Source organism: Toxoplasma gondii, chromosome XII (genome assembly GCF_000006565.2).
Source record: "Toxoplasma gondii ME49 chromosome XII, whole genome shotgun sequence".
NCBI classification, from domain to species: Eukaryota; Apicomplexa; class Conoidasida; order Eucoccidiorida; family Sarcocystidae; genus Toxoplasma; species Toxoplasma gondii.
Genome location: NC_031480.1, coordinates 6,841,398 through 6,861,868, shown reverse-complemented (window position 1 = coordinate 6,861,868; position 20,471 = coordinate 6,841,398). Strand labels below are relative to the sequence as shown.

Here is a 20,471-nt window from a genome sequence, read left to right as displayed (position 1 = left end):
CAAATAGCAAGGGAAGGACTTAGTTGCCGAAAGGATGGACGTCGACGATTCCGAAACACAATGGAAAACAGAAAAAGCGTGACACCGCATCTACGCGGATGACAGAGGCAGCGAAAGGTCGCATCTGTTGCTCGTGCGAACGCCGTTCAGTGCATGACGGCGGGGGGGTGAGGGTTAACGCCCCGTCGCTCTCGGTATTTTGGCTCTACACCTTGAAGATGTGGGGGCAGGATCTGTGTGAGAGGAAAAGTGGAATTCAGACAAGAATCCGCATCTCGGTTCTCAGACTGTGATTAGTCGCACGCATTGTTCACTTGTTGCGTGGTTGCTCGCGGCGATCATCGACGGCGTTAGTGCGAGTCTAGGCAAGACTCGTCACAGACAAGCAAGAGGAATGACGGAGATCCTCACGGCTTCCCAACAGATGCCACCTAAAACCCCGTATCCGCTACCTCCCCTTGAAATTTAGAGGCAGAGGCAAAAGGCATTGACAACCTTTCGTGGCTCCTGTTCCAGAATCCGGATTCGCGTTCTGTTGGTTGTGACATCAGACAGCCACACAGCAGGCTTTTGTCTGAATCATACTCATCGCATCAAAGTCTTTAACTTTGATAGTTTCATTCCAGGTGTTGGTTTCTACAGAGTACACGGATTGGATTCCTGTTGGCCTCACACCAACTGAGGACCTGGATGAACGCTGTTGGTGCCTGGGATGAATGGCTGACAATCGACTCTCGCCCGTACACGCACACGCTTAGTTTCGGGTACGCGCGTACCCCGGGGTTGCTGACAGCTCTGTCCAACACACACAGAAGCCTACGGGGAAAAGGTATTCCGAGGCGCCACTGTGTGCCTTTCAGAGCAAGTGTGTACCCGAATTATCTCGCTGTCCATGCCCAAGAAACAATAAATTTCTTATCTTAGGCCCCGACTAACCCTATGCGGTTTATCCTTTCATAGGAAAAGACAGCATACAGCCAGGAAAAGGTATCATATAGATGTGCGAGTGAGGTACCTGCAAGTACGTCTCTCCGTTGTAAAAAGGTCTCTAGGCCGTATTTGTTGTATCCACACCTCAGCGAGAGGGTGGACGGAAAAAAACACGAATGTCGTTTGTCGAGAATAGCCGAAGACCAACGAGTGAACAAGAGCTTGTGCGTTTCCAGTGCCTGGCGACGCCACTCAACTGCTCGTAGCACCAGTTGAACAGGATTCTAAATGTTAACCACACTGAATTGTATTCTTCCTACAGGCGGCTTTGGTTTGATGGAACTCTCGGACCTAGATATATCCTAGTAGCTCTGTGTTGCTTCAAGAAATTGTGCCATGTGTAGCGCGCGGCTTCGTTCGAATCTACGGAGCTGGGAGTGCGGGAGTGTGTATCCACAAATTTTACGTCAGCATGCAGTATACTCCGTCATGCGCGAAGTCGATAGGCCTCACAGTCTCAGGCCACATTGCAGCTATCCTGTTGGCTTCTGTAGAGCCCAAACTGAAGATCCGACTACTTTTCTGAAGTGGAAAAGAGACAGAACACGTCGTCAACTGTCAGTGGGATGACGGTACACTCGTCTTGCGCCTCCTTTCTTTGGAGGCTTCCTTATCTCTTTGCCTCGTTGCCAAGTGCGGCACGTTTGGAGTGTCGGAAAGCAGGGCTCTACGAACAGTGAAGAGTGTCTACAAGGTTCACGCGCATGCGCTCACGCAACGCAACAGGGTGACAGACATTCATTTTTAAATTGAGCCCCCTGTCCGAGGAGCACCGCATATAGGGAATGATGGATTCACCAGTGACACCACGAGTTGAAAAAATAGAAGTGTCGAACAGCGGGCTGTCACAAGACAGCCCATCCCCTCTGCAGGTTCCCCTCATTCCCCAGAAGAAACTGTGCTAGTTGACAGTCGTGACACGTGCGGCCGCTCCTCGTACACTGTGCAACTAGAATCACTCTTCGTGAGTTTTTCGCTCAAGAGTTATCCTTCGCTCTTCCTCCACCACCCTCTCGTTCCTCTCCTCCATCGGATCAGTGGTCTTCAGACTTTACCCAACCATGCGAATCTGGAGATCTTGCCCCGTTCCTGCAAGATGTGGAGGCATCCCAAGGAAAACTCCGCGGGATTTTATCCAACAGAGCCAACCACTGGCGCATTCGTCAGCATGGATCCTCTGCCAGATTCCTCGTCAGGAGGACACGAGAAAAGTCCCTCGTCAGGGCCGTTCTTGTCGGTTTTCCCCTGACGAGCGGCCTGCCAAGTTTGTGCATCGTTCCCTTTCCAGAGGCTCAGCGTAGATCATCAGGACAGAGGTCGCGATTGTTGCCTCTGTTTTCTAGCCTCTCCTGTCTCACACTTCCCCACCAACAACGGGCAGGACAAGCTTGTGACCATACCATCGCGCATGCACATAGTAGTAGAAGAAGTCTGCGTAGAGGAGAGTCTGCACGACACCGCCTACCCAGCTCACGACGTTCACATGCGGCGGGGACTCCGTGAGGTACCGGTAGACCCAATTCAAGATATACATGAGGCGATACAGCCCCATGCACGCAACGTAGTGAGACGTTAGATTCTCGACTTCTCTCTGCCGTTGGAGAAGAAGCAGCTGAGGCAGAATGGCTACGCTCTCTAGCCAAATGGAAAAGGTCCAGCTGAGATCTGTCACGGCGAACGAGTCTGCAGTGACGAGCGTAATGACGGCGCAGGGCGGCACGAGATACAGCATGTAGTTGAAGGAGTCAGCCTTGGCATCGTACGTTGTAGAGATTGGCACTTTCTTCTTCATGAGAAATACGAGGTAGGCTGTGGACAAAATGAAGATCGCCTTCATCGCGGAGTTGTAGACAGAAATAAACGAGTAGGTGAGGTCCAGGTAGCGACAACAAAAAACGATGGAGTAACACTCCTGCATCCGCGCCGACAAACCTGCGCAGTTCTTGCTCCGGTACAACTTGAAAAGGAGCAAAAATATGGAGACCAGATGGAGCATGTCTCCTGACAACCGAAAGGCATTCTGCGCCATTTTGCGCTGACAAATGAGTGGAAGTCTTCAACCCCGTTGCTGTGTACATGCGGCTGCGCGCCGAGAGTCACACGTCGCTACACAAAGTGCTGAATTGCATCACTGTTCACGATTCCAACGAACTCTTCTCTCGAGATGGCTATGCAGAGAAAAACACTGAGACACAGGGGGAAAAAAGACAAGAGAGAAAGAGAAAGACAGACTGAGGCAGTGGCTAACAACTGACACTGCCCTCCCTCACGAGAAAGGGAATCGGAGAAACCAACGTTCGGTACGCTGTCCAGAATCAACGCGGGAGTACTATTACGGAGAGAAGGGTTCTCCTTCGTGCCGTGGATAGCGACGGAACGCTCCCGTGTACATGCCACCGGGGCAAGGGACAGCGAGTGAGGACGTTTCCAATAACGACGAAGGTGAAACAGAGACGTAGATCCGTATAGGAGCGTCTTTTACACGAATGGAGCGAGATGATGCGCCGAGAGACACAGAACGGAGTGGAAAAACGCAGAAAAAGCAGGCGTTTGTGTTCCAAACCGTGATGCCCTGGAGACGAAGGGGAGAAAAGCGCTGCACCTTCGCCTCGATCCGAAGTCGTGGCTACACGGAGGCAACGTGCCACTTTACGATGCATAACAGCACGAAATACTACGCAAGCGACGCAGCTAATACGACTAGCAATCGACGGCCTCGTCAAAGCTGATGGCTCAGGGGTCGAGACACGCAAAAGTTCACTGCGTTGTCCTTTTTAAAAGGATACGGAAGGGAGTGCGCACAAACGGATGTCCGCACGCTATGCATGCAAATGGATGTACGAAAGTAGCCTGTTATATTTGGTGCTACCCTCAAGTACGAACAAGTCGGTGGTCTGCAGCGGCACAGGTTGAAATGGGGTTACGCTGGAGACTCAGATAAACACCGTTCTACGACGGTTCTGCGTCTAGCAAGAGTTGTCAGGGGAGAATGGTTAGGGTCGAACAACCACGAGAAACCTACAGATGTGTACGTGACAGGAAACGAGATGAAACGGAATGGAACAACTCACTACTGCCTTCCCCTCATCAATATCCACAGGCTGTCGCCAGACGAAGTTTGGGGAAGTGGTCGGGACTCCGAGAGGACTCTCGCACCAAGATCTCTTGTATATTTAGAGGGACAAATCACCCGACACCGATCGGCAGAAATGTGCGACGTAATTCGGTCGTCACAAGACCTCTCTGGCCGCTGTCTCCAACAGAGTGATGTGGCAAAAGTGTCTTATCTTTGTCTCCAGGCGAACGAGTTGTATTATATCGTGCCTGGTCGTCAGCTGCAGTTTTCTCGGCCGACAAAATGGGAGCGAGAACGGAGAAGAGTCACAAGCTTGTCTTCAAAGAGTTTGGATGCAGATGTTATTTCGACATACGGCATGGTTAGCCACCACTCGGGGTCGTTGTCTTCGAGGACATGAAATCGCTAAACGGAAGAGTGGCGACGCTCGACCACTTGGGGGAAATCAGGACAACAAAACACGAAACGAAAAGATGCGTCACAAAGCAACAAGTGAAACGAAGGAAATTGATGGGAAGCGGCATCCCTGCGTGATTGGCTCCTAACGACGTATGAACCAACCGATGAACTCTATCCCTGTCCCTCGTCGCCGTAAGGTCGGGTAGTAAAACTCGCTGCCCCCCTTCCCAGATTTCCCAGGTATCCTTGTAGCTCCCATGCAATCGTCAAAAGGTAGACACCACACGCTCTTGCATGTTCAATCGACGAGAATGGAGTCCCGTCAACAAAAGTACAGTTTTGCTCGAGCGTTTTGTCCTCTATATTTTACTTACAGGAAGGCAAATAGTCATTCGTGTCTCTTGCGGGTTTTCGACAGTGCACGCGGCAGCAGTTTTCCACCGCGCATGATCGCTCTTTGCCGTGTGACGGTCTTCAAACCATTTCCAGGAGTGCTCCGATAGTGGTTTTGTCGCTGATGACGTAAAAATCGAGATTGAGTTCATTGAACATGGAAACCAGAGCTTCATTAAAGAGGCAGGAGCGAATGACACAGTCTAGTGTATGTTTTCTGCCCACATCTGCGCGTTTCTTCACGTGTGTGCCACCGATGTTGTTACCTTTCCGCTGTATTGGTATTTTGCTCTTTGTAAGTTGTGTGATAATAGCTTGACACGTGTTCTCCCTGTGTTTTAATAATTCGAGCTTCCTCCCGGGTGTAGGGACCGCACTGAAAGTATTAAACCGAAGACAAAACCAAACAGTTGAGAAAGACCTAACGCGTCATCGGGATAATTCTACGAGCCGCAATCAGCATCGCAGGCAGGCAGGTCATGTTTTCAGTTACACCATATCGGGAACGTACCGACGGTAGGAGTTCTCGCTGTACTCTAACGTCCAAAACTGGAAATGAGAGAGTGGACCTATCTTCGTAGTGAAGCAGTGGCAGCAGTTATTTTGTGGTTTCTATCAGCATCTTCACATCTAACCCAGACATGGATATCACCCCGAAAGATGCTTGTATACCTCCAGGCATTCACAGCACATATACTACCCTTAGATAAGGGAGTTGTTCCCAAAAAACCGGATCGTGTCGGCCAGGTGAACTAATCACGTTTCACAGATACAATCAGTGAAAGCTCTTTTTATTTACATGAACGGAGTTACATATTAGACTATCGTCGCTCAGAGCCAATTGAACACCATATATTACTACAGCATAGATAATCAGCGCAATTTGAGATTTTTTTCAGCATAACGTTGTGTAGTTCGATTGTGTGTACATTTCTTAATATCTGCAGCAGTAGATCATGATTAGGTAGTAAAACAAGGAGCGTCTGTTGTACAGCAACACTAGATGCTGCTGATACCACTTTAGAAGTATAGTATATAATCCCTGTCCGGTGCAGTAAAATTTAAACGGCGACTGTATTATCACGGTCCAAAGGTAGGAAAATCCCTGTCGGGTAATCATCATGGTGCGCGGAAGTTGCTCCGACTCTTCAGACGTCGTTTATCTACAACTCTTTTAAATAGAATTGTCTTTGAATATGAGGATTCAGATGCCCCGACGATCACACGCCCAACACCTTTACATCCCTGCTTAAAGTGTTGGATTTGAATTTCCTGTGACATTAAGGTTACTTCACATCAGTTATGTACTAGGTGGAAAATATTGATTACTGTTCATTCGTATTGATAGCGACAGAAAACTACAGGTAGCTGTGATGTTAAGGAGCATAGGAACTGCTACACACCTTGGATTGCAATGCACTTGACATAATTATCGGATAAGCACTCAGCTAGTTATTGAGAGACACTCAGCAGACCCTTCGTAATCTCAATAGTTTGCGATAGAAGGCCCGCAGGGTGGTGGTGTACAGCAAGCGTAAAGAACTTGATTGTTTGTGCCTCACTGCTGGAGTCTTCTTCAGCACCATAGGTACTATTCTTCCTCCGAATGTCGGTTGCGGGAATTCTACGCGTGTGCCTCGATGCCCGGCCCATCCCCGATGCTGCCGAGGAGACATTGATCAAACCGTTTTCAGCCACTGATGACGTACGCAACCACTGCTGTATAAAACCGCAAACGTCATCCATCTTTTGAGTGGGACATTCTGGAGACAAGAACATCGCAATGATGTTGCTATATATTCTCCGGTTGTTTCCCCTCTGAACATTCCATGTGTCACGATTACGAATCGCTAACCGATGTGTAACGTCGCGGGAGGATAGGCGAAGGGTGGACTTCAGAACTCAGGTGTCGTAAGAGAGATGACACAATATAGAATTGCTGCGATCTTCGATCGCTTTTCCACAGTTTGGTCGCTTCCAGTCGGGCATGCGGTTTCACTATGTCAGAGCGATAAGCGGAAAAGGGGTCTGTCACAGCGGTCGCTTGCTTTTGGTTGCGTTCGCACAGCAGTATGGCTGCCAACGTGGGATGAGCGTTACACGTCACATGAAGGCCCCACGGTGAGGCATTGCTTTCCAACATTCGCGATACGTCAAAAATTGGAAGTTTTCTTTGCCCCTCAGTATAGAGCCACAACTCAAGGTGGTAAAAACCGGTGTCGCCCGAACGAACATGATGTAGGGGTCCCCAAAGAACCTGTCCGCAGGAGTGCTGTTTAAGCCTAGTCAGGTTTGCGACGAACGAAGACCGCAGCCAAGGATAACTTCGCTATCTGCACATCCGCATACTGCAGTTATCCACCCCCCGCTCCCTCCTAGCGCAGACGGCTAGAGGCGTTGCTCCTACAGAATATGCATGAGCAACACACCAGGTTGCTAGGGGAACTGTAACCCACGGGGCCTCGATGACTTGGCTGAACACCCTGCAGCAACCATCGACAGGCGTGGTTTCTTCTCGGTCTCGCGCCTTTGTTTTGAGGAGAGCCTGCATTTCCAGTAGTAACGGACACATACATAACCCCGACCAGTACGTGGTCGTGTCCTTTGAATCGACCCCCTCTCAGCAATGTTCCACAGGAACTAGATATCTTCGAGAGCCCCGAGTTGGCTGACTCATGGTTTCGAATCGCTCCTTCTTTGTCCATTATGAGAAAATTAGATGGTACTTATAGTTTTGGTATGAATATGGCTCCAGTTTCGAAATACAGACAGCAAGTAATGTCTTGCCAGTCTCCAGAACTGACTCGGCCCGCTTGGCCTAAACTCGCTCCAGCAATGAATCTGTTGGAAGCTTGTCACACTTGTTGACGCATCTCTCATTTCGTTCCAGATCAGTTATACGTGTTCTTCGAAACCTGGCGTGTAGTGAAGAAGCATTCCGAATGTAGTGCTATAAAGCAGCCCTTCTTTGTTGTGATCCCCTCGAGCGTTGCGCTCCCGGTGCCTCTCCGGGAAACAGCCTCGCCCGCAAAGTGAATGGACGGTGCCGTCTCTTTCGTCCCGCCAGGACCTTTTGTTTGTAGGTTGGGCGACTCGTGGCTCGACGCCGATGCATATCTATGAGCGAAGGTCGTGTTTTCTCCCACTATCCTTGCAGATTTCCCCCCTGAAGCAGATGGCTGCTGTCACTTGCCTCCGAATCGGTAACACTCCGCACAACAGGCGAGAGAGTGGCAGCCCAATCCCCCTGCCATTCAGGTGGTTCACGAAACTCCAGTGTTTGCGTCGCGCATGCATCTGTATATGGTAGGATTTTCCACTTGAGTATGCTTAATTCCAGTTGGAAAGACCGCCAGGGTAGCGATTCACACGTTCTTTTCGGGTTTCTTTCATGGCTACTGGGACTGACGGTCCTGCCCGTCCCCCAGTCGACAAGGAATCGACGAAGGGAGAGCAGAACCCTGGGGGGGAGCTGCGCGACAGACGCGAGGTTGAGGGGGCGACGGCTCCGTGCATCCCGATCGACGACCGTCGAAAACTCGCCCGAACGTCGAACGCGGAGACTGGGAAATTAAGAGGACGCAGGTTGTGGAGAGGGTCACGGGTGCGTGGTGTTTCCGGGGGACAGCTGGAGCGGTCTGTTTCTCCGTAACTCTGTTTCGATTCCGCAGTTTTTCTTGGATGCAGTCATGGGCGAAGAGAATTGGTGGAGAACGCACCCCGAACAAACGGCATCTTCACCCGTCTCCGTGGCGAAGGCTATAGATCGTCATTCCGTGCAGTGTGGAGACTCTACTTTTTCTTTGCCATTCTTTTGCACGAGCCACGTGCATTCCGAGTAGAGCTACTAAGTTACTACCTCCCCCAAACATTAAAAATGCGTTTTCAAGGGTTCTGGCGCTGTGCACTGATTCGCAAAGCATCCTCGCCCGAACTCTGAACTCTATCTATGATTCGAAGGACCCCGTGGCCGGCCCCCATGAAAACGACAGTTCGCGTCTGCCATCACCAACGTGAAAAAGCACCCGCTCTACAGTGGACTTTCTGCTTTTCGAACTCTTCGTTTACTGTTCCGCGGTAGGAAGGGTTGCAGGGGGAAAACCCATCTTTCGAATCTCGCTTCGTCTCCCGCTGAGCGGGCCCCCGCAGGATACCCTCCGGTCACCGATTGCCGGCCGTTTGTCTCTCTTTGGATGCTTGTCGCACATGCGACTCTCGCGTCCTTCTTTTTTGTGACGGGGCGGAGCCTGCAAGCGAAGATGTCCAACTAAATTTCGGTGTACATGTCTGAGGACATTCTACAGTATTGAGGACGTGTTTTCCCGGATGTCTCTGTATGCCTTTGGGGCCACTCCTTGTTTGAGACTTGACATTCTCTCGATCCTCCGCTCCACGCTGCCCCGCAAACTCGTGCAAACATCTCGCGACTTCAGGCGGAACTGTGATCCAGTGTGGTACACCCTTGTGAGGATTCGGGCCACCTCTTCCTCTTCGAGGGGGTCCGTAGGTCCAGCACCTCGCTGCCTCGCTTCGCTTACTTCAGTTGCGTAAACGCGTTCCGCTCAAAGTTTCTTGACAAGTTGTCAGCACAATGGTGGATCGCCGTAGCGCCGTCTGGCGGGTGGGTTTCCTTCTTACCCTCTGTACTCTCGTGGTTCTCTTCAGTGGCTGCCAGGACATCCGTGCCGCGCGCGACAGCAGCGACGAGTCCGTGTCGCGTAGTGAGCGTCCTGCTCGAAAGGGCCTTGAAAAGAGGAGACGTCATGATTCCGAGAGTGACATTTCCACGGTTGACGAGGGGGCGGACGGAGTTACCAGTGGCACTGTGAATGCGAATGCCGTTACCGCCTCGCACTCCGGAGAATTGGCGGGGGGACACGCTCGAAAGGACGGTCCTAAGATGAAGAAGACCTTGAAGAAAGGGAAGGGCAGTGGATCCCAGGACACCGAGAAGGAAAGGTCGGAGGCAGGTGACAGAGCACAAAAAGGCCGAAAGAACGACGCGAAGAAGGCACGGACTACCGAGGCCTCCGGAGACGCTGAAATGGCTGGAGCCCCGCGTGGCGACAAGGAATTGAACGACAAAGAGGCAAGCTCGGAACGCAGAAACGAAGGGAAGCATGTAGGTCACAAAGGGGCAGTACGCGGGAAAGACGCCAAGGGTGGAGCTGGAGCTCCGGCACGCCCCCCCGTGCAACACTCGCAAGGCCCAACGCGTGCGAACCCCAAAGCTGTGAAGCCGTTCATCGAGCAGGTAAGAAGATGCGAGATCAACGCCTTTGTATTAACGCGTGAAAAATATGTCTTGCACAGGTTTTCACTTCGCGTCCTCCTAGACTGGGTGTCGTTGTACCTGAAACAGGTGCAGCCATATTCAGTGCCCTAGGGGGAAAAGTCTAGGGTTGGGGGTCTCTGTTGAGTGCCTGGAGTCACAGTCAGTATCCTAGGTGCTACTGTGACGTCTCGGTCTAATCGATAAGGCGGGAACTGTTTCCAGGAAAGGGCGTAGGAACCCTTCAGGGAAGTTAAAGACACAGACAAAGACATCTCGAGGCAAGAGCAGGCATCGGGGGGGTCGACAGGGTTTTGCAGGCGTCGTGCTTCACGGTGTGCTTTGATAACTCACGAGTCCTGACGTTCTGGGACGAGTACCGACCGTTATAGTTTAGGAACCTGAAACCGTCTGTGGGGCGAGAAAAGAATGCAAACCGTCGTGTTCAATGTAAAGGCTTCCAAACATCTTTATTGCGAAGTGCGTGTCCTATTTCCCTTGTCTGCTGAGTGAACAAGCTGAGAGGGCAAGTTTCGTCAGAACTGCAACAACGAGGTGCTTGCACGGGAAACGTTTTTCTGTCTCGGAGACCAATTGATTTACGGACCGCATACATGTTGACATGAAGTGTAGTGGTGTTCAGAGTCTGAGTAGGGCTGCAGCACCGCGTGTTACGGTTGTCAGTTCTTCGACACTCGCAGGTCGTGCCAGGTGAATGCGCACTATCCGATTGCAGTGCACAGTGTCGTACTTTCTGTATCTATTCATCCGTGATGTGCAGACGAAGACCGTCCAGCATGTCCCGAATCGATGAACAGAGTGGAGCTCCCTTGTGGTTGGGTGTCTTGCTCAATGGTTTGGCGAACGTACGGCAGACACAGCAGTCGAAAACTAAGAGGGACCTTCTTGAATGTTCCTAAGACTCCTTTGTGTCCCGTGGACTGAACTGAGCAGCAAGGACGAGTCCCCAACGATAAATATAACCTTGTGAGCGACGCCGCTGAATGCCAGAGTTGTGTTGTGTGTTGTTTATTTGTGGGGCATATCAGAAAGAGAAGAAGATGGTTCTTGTTGTGGATTGGCACACGAAGACCCTCGCAGCAACAATGAACGGCCGCCGCCCTCAGGACGAAGACGCTATGGTGGTTCACGGTCCGCTGAAAAACTTCCCAAATGCTCGACTGAAGGCGATTTTCGATGGCCATGGAGGCTACAGTGTTTCTCGACGATGTGCCAGCGTGGCTTACGGTTACCTTGGTAAGTTATGGGGCAACCTTAGCGTGGACATCGCCAGACGTGCCTAGCTCTCTTTCACCCTCATTTTCGTAGGTTGCCGTTCCCTGCACATCCGTAAATTCTTCAGGGGAGAGGGCGTCGATCTGTTTGAGACGCTTCTTGAATGTTCAACTGTCTAGTCCGGAGACTTCGGAACCACCTGCCAGAAAATATATACCGTGCAGGAGCTCTGCTTCAAAGGGATACATTGACGCGCATATGACAAGCCGCGCCGGCGGCAGCAAAAATTGGAAAGTGGGGTATATCGGAAAGACTGCCGTTTGGAATCAAACGTGGGATATTCTGCACTCTAGCGCAGAGAAAATGGTGAAACTCGAGAAATCGGTTTTTTTCTCTTTTATGCGCCTTCGACATCCGTTGGTTAGCCGCAGAGGTATCAGCAAGCTACCGCTGTTGTGCCCATCTGGTCACCTGGGTGCCTTCCTTTTCGCATCGAGTGTGCATCCTGAATTGTGACAGTGTGTGGTGATTTAATGGACGAATCTACCGGCCTACGGAGTAGATATGAAGTGTGTGTCAGTTGTCTGTCGATGAAGAACTGCCACAGAGAGAAGGCCTTTTGCGCAGAATAAAATCATACTCGGAGACCCGATATGGTTTTGTCTCCACGTTTTCTTATACTGCGCATGCTGTTGTCGATTTTTTCTACCATTGTGTGGCGTAACTGTCGGATCACCGCTCACGTGAACGATTTATCGAGAAACAACTTGGAGATGAATTCGTGTGACTGGGCAACCATCCCTGATTTCAGTCATTGCCGTGTTGTGTGTGTCGCTGGAATCGGTGTCGATTATTTCTAGGCGCGATGAAAAACCTGTCTCAAGAGTCTTTCCGGAGCGCTTGCCTCCAAATGGATGCAGACATGCGTGCTGACACCTTGAAAGGAGGCTCTACAGGTGAGATACAGTCCCTGTAAAGGAAGAGCGTTTTACGAAGACAATTTCTCTTCAGATATGGCTATACAGTACAGTCTGTGGCCACGTGTTTCTTTACATACGATTTCAAAAGTGTAGTTACGGTACACCACACGGACTGTCATTCTTACGCACCTTTGTTTTTTGAAGACGTACCTTTTCTTCATTGTCTTTTCTGCTGTGCTTCTCTGCTTAAGTTTCGATTCTTCGGTGGCTCGCCAAAATATTACCTCCCTTGTGGTCAAACAGGCAGTGCTGAGAAGCGACCCGACATGCCCGCCGACTTGACGCTTTCTTGCATTTGGATTGCGAGACAGCCTGGTTGCAAGGAAAGAAAAGGGAGAGCGCGCACGCCTTCGTTTCTGTTGGAAGGGACAGATGTCTGCGCTAGTTTCTGGTCGCTGCGTGACTGTGTGAGACAAACGAGTCCGGTGAAGGGAGAAGCGGGATAGAAGTACTGCGCCGGAAAAATTAAATCGTTGCATGCGATGAAGACTTGGGAACTATGAGAAATACAAGGACTGAGTGTACTACGACATAACATCGAATTATTTCGTGTGGTGCTCTGCTCATTCCCTGCTATCGCATGGCACTAGGTTTGATGGTTATCATCGAGAAGGTGGACGATCCGGAATCTCGAGACGGCATCTATTTCAACGTACATGCTGCCAACGTTGGTGAGTTCGAGGGGCTCCTCTGGTGAAGAGACAGTGACTGCTTCGCCAAAGCGAAATGGGAGGTAGCACGATACACCTACGGTTAGATGAAAGGCAAGCGGAGCAAGGGGTGGGTGTTGCTTGTCCGCGGACGCACAGTAGAGACATAACCCACTGGGTACAGCTGAACAGTTTTGGTGGTAACCTGTCGCATACACTTTCGGGACGGCAATGTGGCGTAGACGCTGAAAGCGCCGTGTTCTTCCTCCTTATGTTCCGCGATATGTGAAGGGTTTTGTTTATTGAAGGTCCGAATACATTCTGGAATCTGAAACCATTTCCGGTGTCGGTTTCGCAATGTGTGTGGGTTTTCTTCAGGAGACAGTCGAGGCCTCATTCTTCACTCGGATGGAACCTACACGATCATGTCGAAGGACCACAAACCGACGGCGGAAGTAGAGAGAGAGCGAATCAAACGGGCAGGTGGCTTCCTGCTGCGTCGTTTGGGTGTCTGGCGCGTTGATGGACGATTGGCCCTCTCACGGGCTTTCGGAGATTTCGTAGGTTCCTCAACTGTCCTTTTTCGCGCCCCCTGCTTTGTGTCTTCTCAGCAATCATCTATGTTTCACCGTCGCTGCTCCACTGCATTTCCTTCAGCGCCTGCCATTCTTGACGGCGCTTTTTCTTATCTGGTGCGCGCGGACGCGCGCATGCAAGGAGTATATGCATTTAGCAGAAGCCGTGTACACACCGACGTACATATATATATATATATGTCATTAGCGTGCAAGTCGCACCGCCGCCATCTGTAGCAGCTCATGCAGTTGTAGCTTCCGCAAAAGATATCGCTCGTCGTAATTGACTGGTGCGCACTGTAGCGATGTTACTTGCATCGAAAGACTTGCCAGAGAGGCCGATATTCCATTCTGTTTTGAATGTGAAGAGCCTCCCGAAGATGAGTTTTCCGCGCCGGTTAACACTTTGATACATCTTTCACTTTGGCTTACAGTGGCCACAGAAGGTTGGTCGAGTAGTGTGACGATGCCAAAGATCGGGGAAGTGCGGAGAGTACCAACATGCGCGAGCCACTGAAATAGGCCGTGAGCATCATCGTCAATATGCAGCGTCCATCCAGATGTGGTCTTGTGGAAAAGCGGCTGTCTACGCATGCAACTATGTGGTGCTCACAGGCGCTCAAGGACCGTCTTGACATGAAGCCGAATGAACAGAAGGTCGTCGCTCTGCCAGATGTCAACGTATTCAAAGCCAAGCCCGGTGACATCATCCTCATGGGATGTGACGGTAGGTGTTCAAGTTTTACCGCCTATTCTTTGCCATGATACAGAACTGGCCAACACGTTGAAGAATATTCAGTGGGATGGTGGAACGGTATGTTCTAGACGGCCACGAGGGCGTAGTAAGCAATATTCGAAGCGGAAGCAGATGGGGCGCCGTCTCCTTCAGATCGACGGTACCGGGGTTGACTCTGATGCCGTTGCTGCACAAGGGTGGACGGAAATATCTAAGACGAGATGGCGGATTTTGGTTAAGACTCACGTAGATAGCATCTGAGTATAGAACCGCGTTTGTGCAAAGCCCGTTTTAAGAATTGTTTGTCTTTGTGCAGGTATCTTTGAACGACCAGAAATGAACTGGCACTTCGTTGCCAGTCTACTCAAAGAGGAACTGGAAAGAACAGGAGGCGGACTTGCAGAAATCGCTTACAGAATTTTGGAGTCTGCGTTCATGCTTGGTAGGTTCTGTGCTTCATGATGTTCCTGAAGGCGTGGGAACGGCTCTCTACAAGTTGTGTGTTCCAGTTTCTGTGGAGCTGGCAACGCAATCAAGTCTTCAGAGTGCTGAATACGGATTGTCTCCAGGTCGTGAAGGTCGGTGACTTTTGATCATGTTTTATGTTCTCAGGAAGCAGGGACAACGTCAGCATAATGCTTACGAAGCTAGTGAAACGCCCTATAAGGAATACGCAAGTCAAACGCTTCGATTACAGTTTCACAGGTGAGCATATAGAAATGGTCTTGGTTCAGCCCAGGTGAAGATATAGTGTGAGGGGCAAGGCATTTCGTCAGAGGCGCTTCGCGTTCTGGAGGCAAGCTAGATGGATGTTGTTTCTGCAGCTCATGAGTTTATGACAACTGAATGCCTGAACGCAGAAGCCGATGCAGTGGAATAGTCGGTGGACTTCGTTACTGGGCACGCGTCTCCGTGTGTTGTCCGTTCAGGCGAACGCTATGTGCTGCCTAGTGAAGTGCCAGTGAACATGCCCACGGACAGGAAAAGCGGTCGCTTTGGCACGGGGGAGGATATGCTTGTGACACTGTTCTAAAAGTAGAGTCGAGGAAGTGAAAAGAGTTACCAACGGTGAACAGGTGTGGCAGAGGAAAGAACTGGGCCAAACAGAACTTCTCGTATTCTCGGCAGACTTCGAATGATGCTTGAGCATCGATAGCAGCGGGAGTTCTGGAGGTCACTTGTGTCCCGCATGTCACCGACTGATGTTTGAGTCCCTGTCAGCCTAGGGAAAGTGAAGGTAGGCATGAACAGAGCGGCCAAAATAACAAGCGATGAGCAGGTCTAAAGAGCTGCCATCGCTTCGTACTCCGTCTTGTGCCCGAAATCCGTATATACGGCATCAACTGGGTATCCACTGTTTCCAGGATCGAGTGGTCACCAACTGGGTGCAAGGGTGGATTATTTCTCTACGAATGATAAGAGATAAATAACAGAACACGTTACAGTACAATCTGGGCGGATATGATGTCTTGTACTTGTAACGGTCTTCGCCTTGGTCAACCTTCGGGTTCACGAGGTAATTTGTGGAGTGTTACCATGTTTGGTTCACGATATGTGCGAATGGCAACGACCAGTGAAGTTTTCGGGTCTCCCCGCATTACAGCTAAGCCTCCTGAGGAGCACTCACAGCTTGTGCCCAGCGTTGTCTTTCGCAAATCAGTTGTGCCGTGATACGTCCCTAAATTTGCAAAGATTCTAATGTCTATAGGTAGATGAGCTCTGAGGAAACTGCGCTACTGAGGACGCCTGCGGCTGGTGTTAAAGAACCGAACGTCGTTTTCGGTAAAGGGCGCTGCTTTTTGGGAACCTGTCAGAGTAAGAAAAGGCAAGAAACGAGGCTGGGTTCAATCGGAGCTCTGTTTGACTTCGTGATTCGTTTAAAACGACGCACTATTACGACCTTGAGCCGTTCGACATACTGTGTCCGTCGAAGTTCTCGCTAACATTTCTTGGGTATTCTGTGTCAAGTGTTAAGTTCCTGACTAACAAGCCTCTACCTGCGACAAAGAACTGTTGTGGCTCTCCTCTCTGGAATGTGACGGGCATGCGGTCGCAGCGGAGATCCACTGAGGTAAAAGGAACTAGACATAGGTTCTCTTTGGGCAGTTCCTCTTGCACTAGCTTCAACCGAGTTGCTTGGCACATGTGTGTGCGTATCGCCGTCGATTCGCTCAAGTGGGAAGACCGCGCCATATTCAAATTAATTGAACAAAAGTGGGGAGACAGCGCGCCAAAGGTGTACATTCTCCCTGTCCGCAGCTGCGCGAAGAGGTTTGCCGTGTGAGTGGGGACACCTTTTGTAGCTTTGTTTGCTTCACCGGGACCCCTTGAAACGTAGAAAAACGTGGAAATAATCTCTTCGTCACCAGCAGAACCCACAGTTCACATTTCATGCGCGTTGCCGTCCGAGGATACGCATTTTTCAGTCAAGTATAGCCATATTTTTTTACACAAAATGGACTGCAAGGGAGAGAAAAGTGTGAGGGGAGAGAATAATAAATCGAAGAAGTGAGGGTATGACCCACTGCAAAACAGAAATATTGCCCAGTGTTATCTCTCTGATAGCTATATTTTGTAACCTTATATAGAACAGTTGCTAGCTCCATGATTATTTGAAAAGTGCTATCTCGTAGCCCTTAATATCCAGAAACAGACTCACTACCGCAAAAAAACGAAAGAGTTCGTGAGATACACGGATAGCTTCTCAACCACCTGAGATGAATATGGGGCACTCCTCATGTGGGAGAATTCCGCTGTCATGCCTAACGTGTGCCGGCGGATGTCTCGAATACATCCGAAGCCTCATGGAAGCGTTGTATAAACAATGGGATAGTGAATGACAAGTGAGGAACAGCTTATTCTATAGCATATCATTCGCTCAATACGGCCTTAACCTGGACTCTACTTCGTCTCAGCTGAAAAGTAACTGACTGGAAAAACGAGCAAGAGTGTACGAGCAGTTGTTGCCTAACTCGTGACACTCATCCCCATGTACGACAGAGCATGGCTCTCTGAACACACGATGGGGTCTACTAGCTGCCGATGACTGCTAAACACGACAGATACATGCCTCCACTTTTTTGTGTGAGGCGCTCGCTTGCACCCAGTATCTAGCAGTGTGGGCCAAAGAACCGCATGTTCATAAAATAACGATATAATGGCAGACGCTCTCCTGGTGTCAAGTCCTGGAAGCGACGCGCTATACTCCCGTTCAAAGAGTCGTTAAAATGTCACAACGTAAACGTAGCGTCGGTTCCTCTAGCAGGTGCTCTGTATCAAAGACGCCTCACAGTGACGCCCGCATCAAGAAACTTCAGTGCAGCCGGAGCCTTGATGTCTGCTGGAATGCAATCAGCTGATCGTTCTCGAGGAAACCAGGTCCACTAGGCTCACCCTTCACCGCAGCACAAGTGCAGACAACTGTTCCATTTCTCAGAATGGGTGGACGACGGAAATATCGAGAACGTGTTATTCTGTCACATTCAGAAGGAGCCACGACGCGGCAGATGTTCCTACGACAGCGATGTAGTTAGCGCGACGTGAAAAACAGGGGGCAGCTCCCTCCCTCTTTCCCCGGGAGGCATCAGTATCGATCGGCATTCCTTCCCAAATTCACAAACTCTCCAGCGCTGCTCTCCAAACCGATGGCCTGGCACTCGAGTGTACTGTTGGCACACTAGACGTCCAGCGCTTTCTCATCTTCCACTTTATCCGCATTCCTTTTTGGTGTTGGCTCACTCCTACAGGGCCAGAGCAGCTCCGCTTTGTCGTGCGCTCCCCAAGAACAACTCCCTGTGCATCGTCCGAACGTCGAATGTAGTCTGTGCCATTGGCACACATCCTATGGCAACTACGCCACTTGTCGACAGAGTTTGTGTTTGCGTCAGCTTCTTCACTGTGGTCCCATATAAAAAGGCAACAGTCACTTTTAGCGGAGCTGTGTCAGCCCCCGCCAACAGCCTGCATTCGCCATTGAATTCGACTGCAGTCTTGAAAAATTGACACCATCCCTCGTAGTAATTTTTCTTGTCGTTCTGTAGAGAGCCACAAGTGGACGCACAACACTCAGTGGGTGTTTTGGGGGATCATGGTTAACAAGATAGCAACGGCAAAATCAGTGTTGTTGAGACAGTGGCGTTAAAACCTTATTAGTATTCCAAATATCGAGACCCAGGAATACTTGGAAATTCTGTGCATTCAAGTAAATTTCCGTTTACAAGCGGTGCTTCAAGCGTGATAGGAGTCTGTTTGATACAACAACAGATGCTCACTCACCGTGATGTGACAAAAGAAAATACACACAGGTGTCAAAGCTTTCGTAACCAACACGAAGTGGTATGAAGTGGAACACTGCCAATACCTGACCTACCAAAGGGTCCCCGCGACACACATGTGGTTGACCATCCAGAAGTTGAGATTTCCCTCGCAAAGGTTAAACAGAAATGAGCCTTCTCTAAAGCGTCGAGGAACCTCGTCCGCGACGCTTTCATGCTCAAAAAAAGGAAATCCAAGGCTTATTATATATTCGCGGTTCGAAAAGCTCAACCAAACTCATGACTCACCAGCAAGTTCCTAAAAATTTCTTGTCGTCCGCCGTTAACCTTGAACTTGAAGCCAGGCACAGACTTTTTCGGTTCAAAAAAAGCCATCGCCTTATCCACTTCCCTCTCACTCCAAACAAGGAAAAGAGTGCCATTCGACGCTGGGTGGAAAAGTAAATATCCGCCTGACTCCCTCGATACAGTTTCCGCCACTGCGGGCCTGTCAATCGATTCAGGATGCGTTGCAGAAGAGACAGCCATATCCCCACATTTTCCCCTCCCCATCTTGGGCTTCCTCAAACAATCAGGTAGTCCCATGTCGACAGAAAAGTGTTAAATCTCACGGCCGCTCGGCGTAGAGCTTGCCGTTGGGGACCAAGCAAACACCCGTCTCTATAGAGAGAGGCAATGTCACTCCACAAAAAAACGTCAAGCGGTGGGATTTCTATTTCATTAAGACTATTTTCAATTGTTGTTCTAGCGTGACATAAAATGACCTCATTCATGCATTTCCGAATCCAGGATCGGCAGCCCAATGAAAGTAAAAACATGGCAGGCCTGTCGCCCGGGCGGGGGGCTTGAAAGAAAGCTACAGTGGACCGACAGAAAGATGTTAATATTCAAAAATGCCTTTCATCTGTCTTGTTAGCCTGCTAATGCGTCTAAAGAAAAAAAATATATCTTCCAAAGAGGCTACTGCTGCGTATACGACGTTTGGGACACGCATGATTGTTGTACAGATTTGCTTAGCCAAATGCAGGGAAGCAGCTAACCAGGAATCACCCCACCGATACGTGATCGAGATGTCCGCTTTAGCCGCCCCATTGCTTAGGCGGCTTTGTCTGGATTATGGCTTAAGGGCAGACGACGGCAGATAACACCCTTGCGCTTGCGCGTCCTGGAGCAGCCCGGAGCAGCAGTCTATTGCGACGACCGGATTTGCATGGGGGAGCCCCGACAGTTCGAGCAAACATTGAGTTACGTATGGTGATGGCGTTGCAAAAAGACTACTCCTGGTACAGTGGTACAGAAGATAGAGACGCTCTCTCAGCTTGCCGTTAGCTCGTCGACTCGCAGGCGCTGTGTATAGCCCTCTGTCACAACACTTGGAAGAAACGGGGCCAGAAGAAAGCACTCTCATATTGCAGTTTAACCTTCAGGTCGAACATTTCCACGCGGACGAGCAGTCGTTCGCACTTAGTGCCTACAACTAGTGCTGATACTCTACAAGCCTCAACGACGTCGTCGAGACCAGCACAATGTTGTCATTTGACTGTCAGCATGCTCTTTCAAGCCAGAAATATTCTATCGGGACCTCAACGTTTAACTGCGACTCCCACATTGGAACATCTGTTATGGATGAGGTTCAGATGTTAAGCTCGGCTTCTCTACTAAGTATAAAGAAAACATCCCAAGCGAATATCGTCGCATCATGCATCACTAAGGATCCAGAACGTTTCAGGAATTTTAAGCATATGATCGAAACTGTCCTCTCGCATTGGGGTGTCTACATTTCGCATTCCCTGCAGTCGTAGTGATAACCTGCCGTCATATCACGAACGGCTGTAGCCACTCTGCTGATTCTCCAGTGACCATTGGGTCTGTCACTTTAACAACTAGCAC

The 20,471-nt window shown here is 50.1% G+C and overlaps 3 protein-coding genes across 3 annotated transcripts; 1 reads left to right on the top strand and 2 right to left on the bottom strand.

Moving 5' to 3' along the window:
- Positions 1 to 1,610: 1,610 nt before the first annotated feature.
- TGME49_276910 (endoplasmic reticulum lumen protein retaining receptor (ERD2) family protein) lies at positions 1,611 to 5,231 on the bottom strand. Its single transcript, XM_018781758.1, has one exon. It carries the CDS (start codon positions 3,017 to 3,019, stop codon positions 2,345 to 2,347), a length of 675 nt encoding a protein of 224 aa, XP_018635178.1. The 5' UTR covers positions 3,020 to 5,231; the 3' UTR covers positions 1,611 to 2,344.
- A 1,856-nt stretch (positions 5,232 to 7,087) lies between these two features.
- On the top strand, positions 7,088 to 17,266 carry TGME49_276920 (protein phosphatase 2C domain-containing protein). Its single transcript, XM_002370399.2, has 9 exons — positions 7,088 to 10,112; positions 11,180 to 11,387; positions 12,227 to 12,322; positions 12,937 to 13,017; positions 13,375 to 13,556; positions 14,187 to 14,298; positions 14,624 to 14,749; positions 14,920 to 15,012; positions 15,237 to 17,266. The coding sequence occupies exons 1-9, from the start codon at positions 9,450 to 9,452 to the stop codon at positions 15,338 to 15,340; spliced, it is 1,665 nt and encodes a 554-aa protein (XP_002370440.1). The 5' UTR covers positions 7,088 to 9,449; the 3' UTR covers positions 15,341 to 17,266.
- TGME49_276930 (hypothetical protein) lies at positions 16,657 to 19,710 on the bottom strand. The gene is made up of 2 exons (XM_002370400.2): positions 18,870 to 19,710; positions 16,657 to 18,341 (listed from the first exon to the last, which is right to left on the bottom strand). Exons 1-2 carry the CDS (start codon positions 19,164 to 19,166, stop codon positions 18,048 to 18,050), a joined length of 591 nt encoding a protein of 196 aa, XP_002370441.1. The 5' UTR covers positions 19,167 to 19,710; the 3' UTR covers positions 16,657 to 18,047.
- Positions 19,711 to 20,471: the final 761 nt, after the last annotated feature.

Coding starts and splice junctions, on each gene's coding strand:
- TGME49_276910 (XM_018781758.1), bottom strand. CDS start 3,019: ATGGCGCAGAATGCCTTTCGGTTGTCAGGAGACATGCTCCATCTGGTC.
- TGME49_276920 (XM_002370399.2), top strand. CDS start 9,450: ATGGTGGATCGCCGTAGCGCCGTCTGGCGGGTGGGTTTCCTTCTTACC. Junction 13,557..14,186: donor CACGGGCTTTCGGAGATTTC/GTAGGTTCCTCA, acceptor TGGTGCTCACAG/GCGCTCAAGGACCGTCTTGA. Junction 14,299..14,623: donor CATCCTCATGGGATGTGACG/GTAGGTGTTCAA, acceptor GTCTTTGTGCAG/GTATCTTTGAACGACCAGAA.
- TGME49_276930 (XM_002370400.2), bottom strand. CDS start 19,166: ATGGGACTACCTGATTGTTTGAGGAAGCCCAAGATGGGGAGGGGAAAA. Junction 18,342..18,869: donor AAATTTTTAGGAACTTGCTG/GTGAGTCATGAG, acceptor GGCTCTCTACAG/AACGACAAGAAAAATTACTA.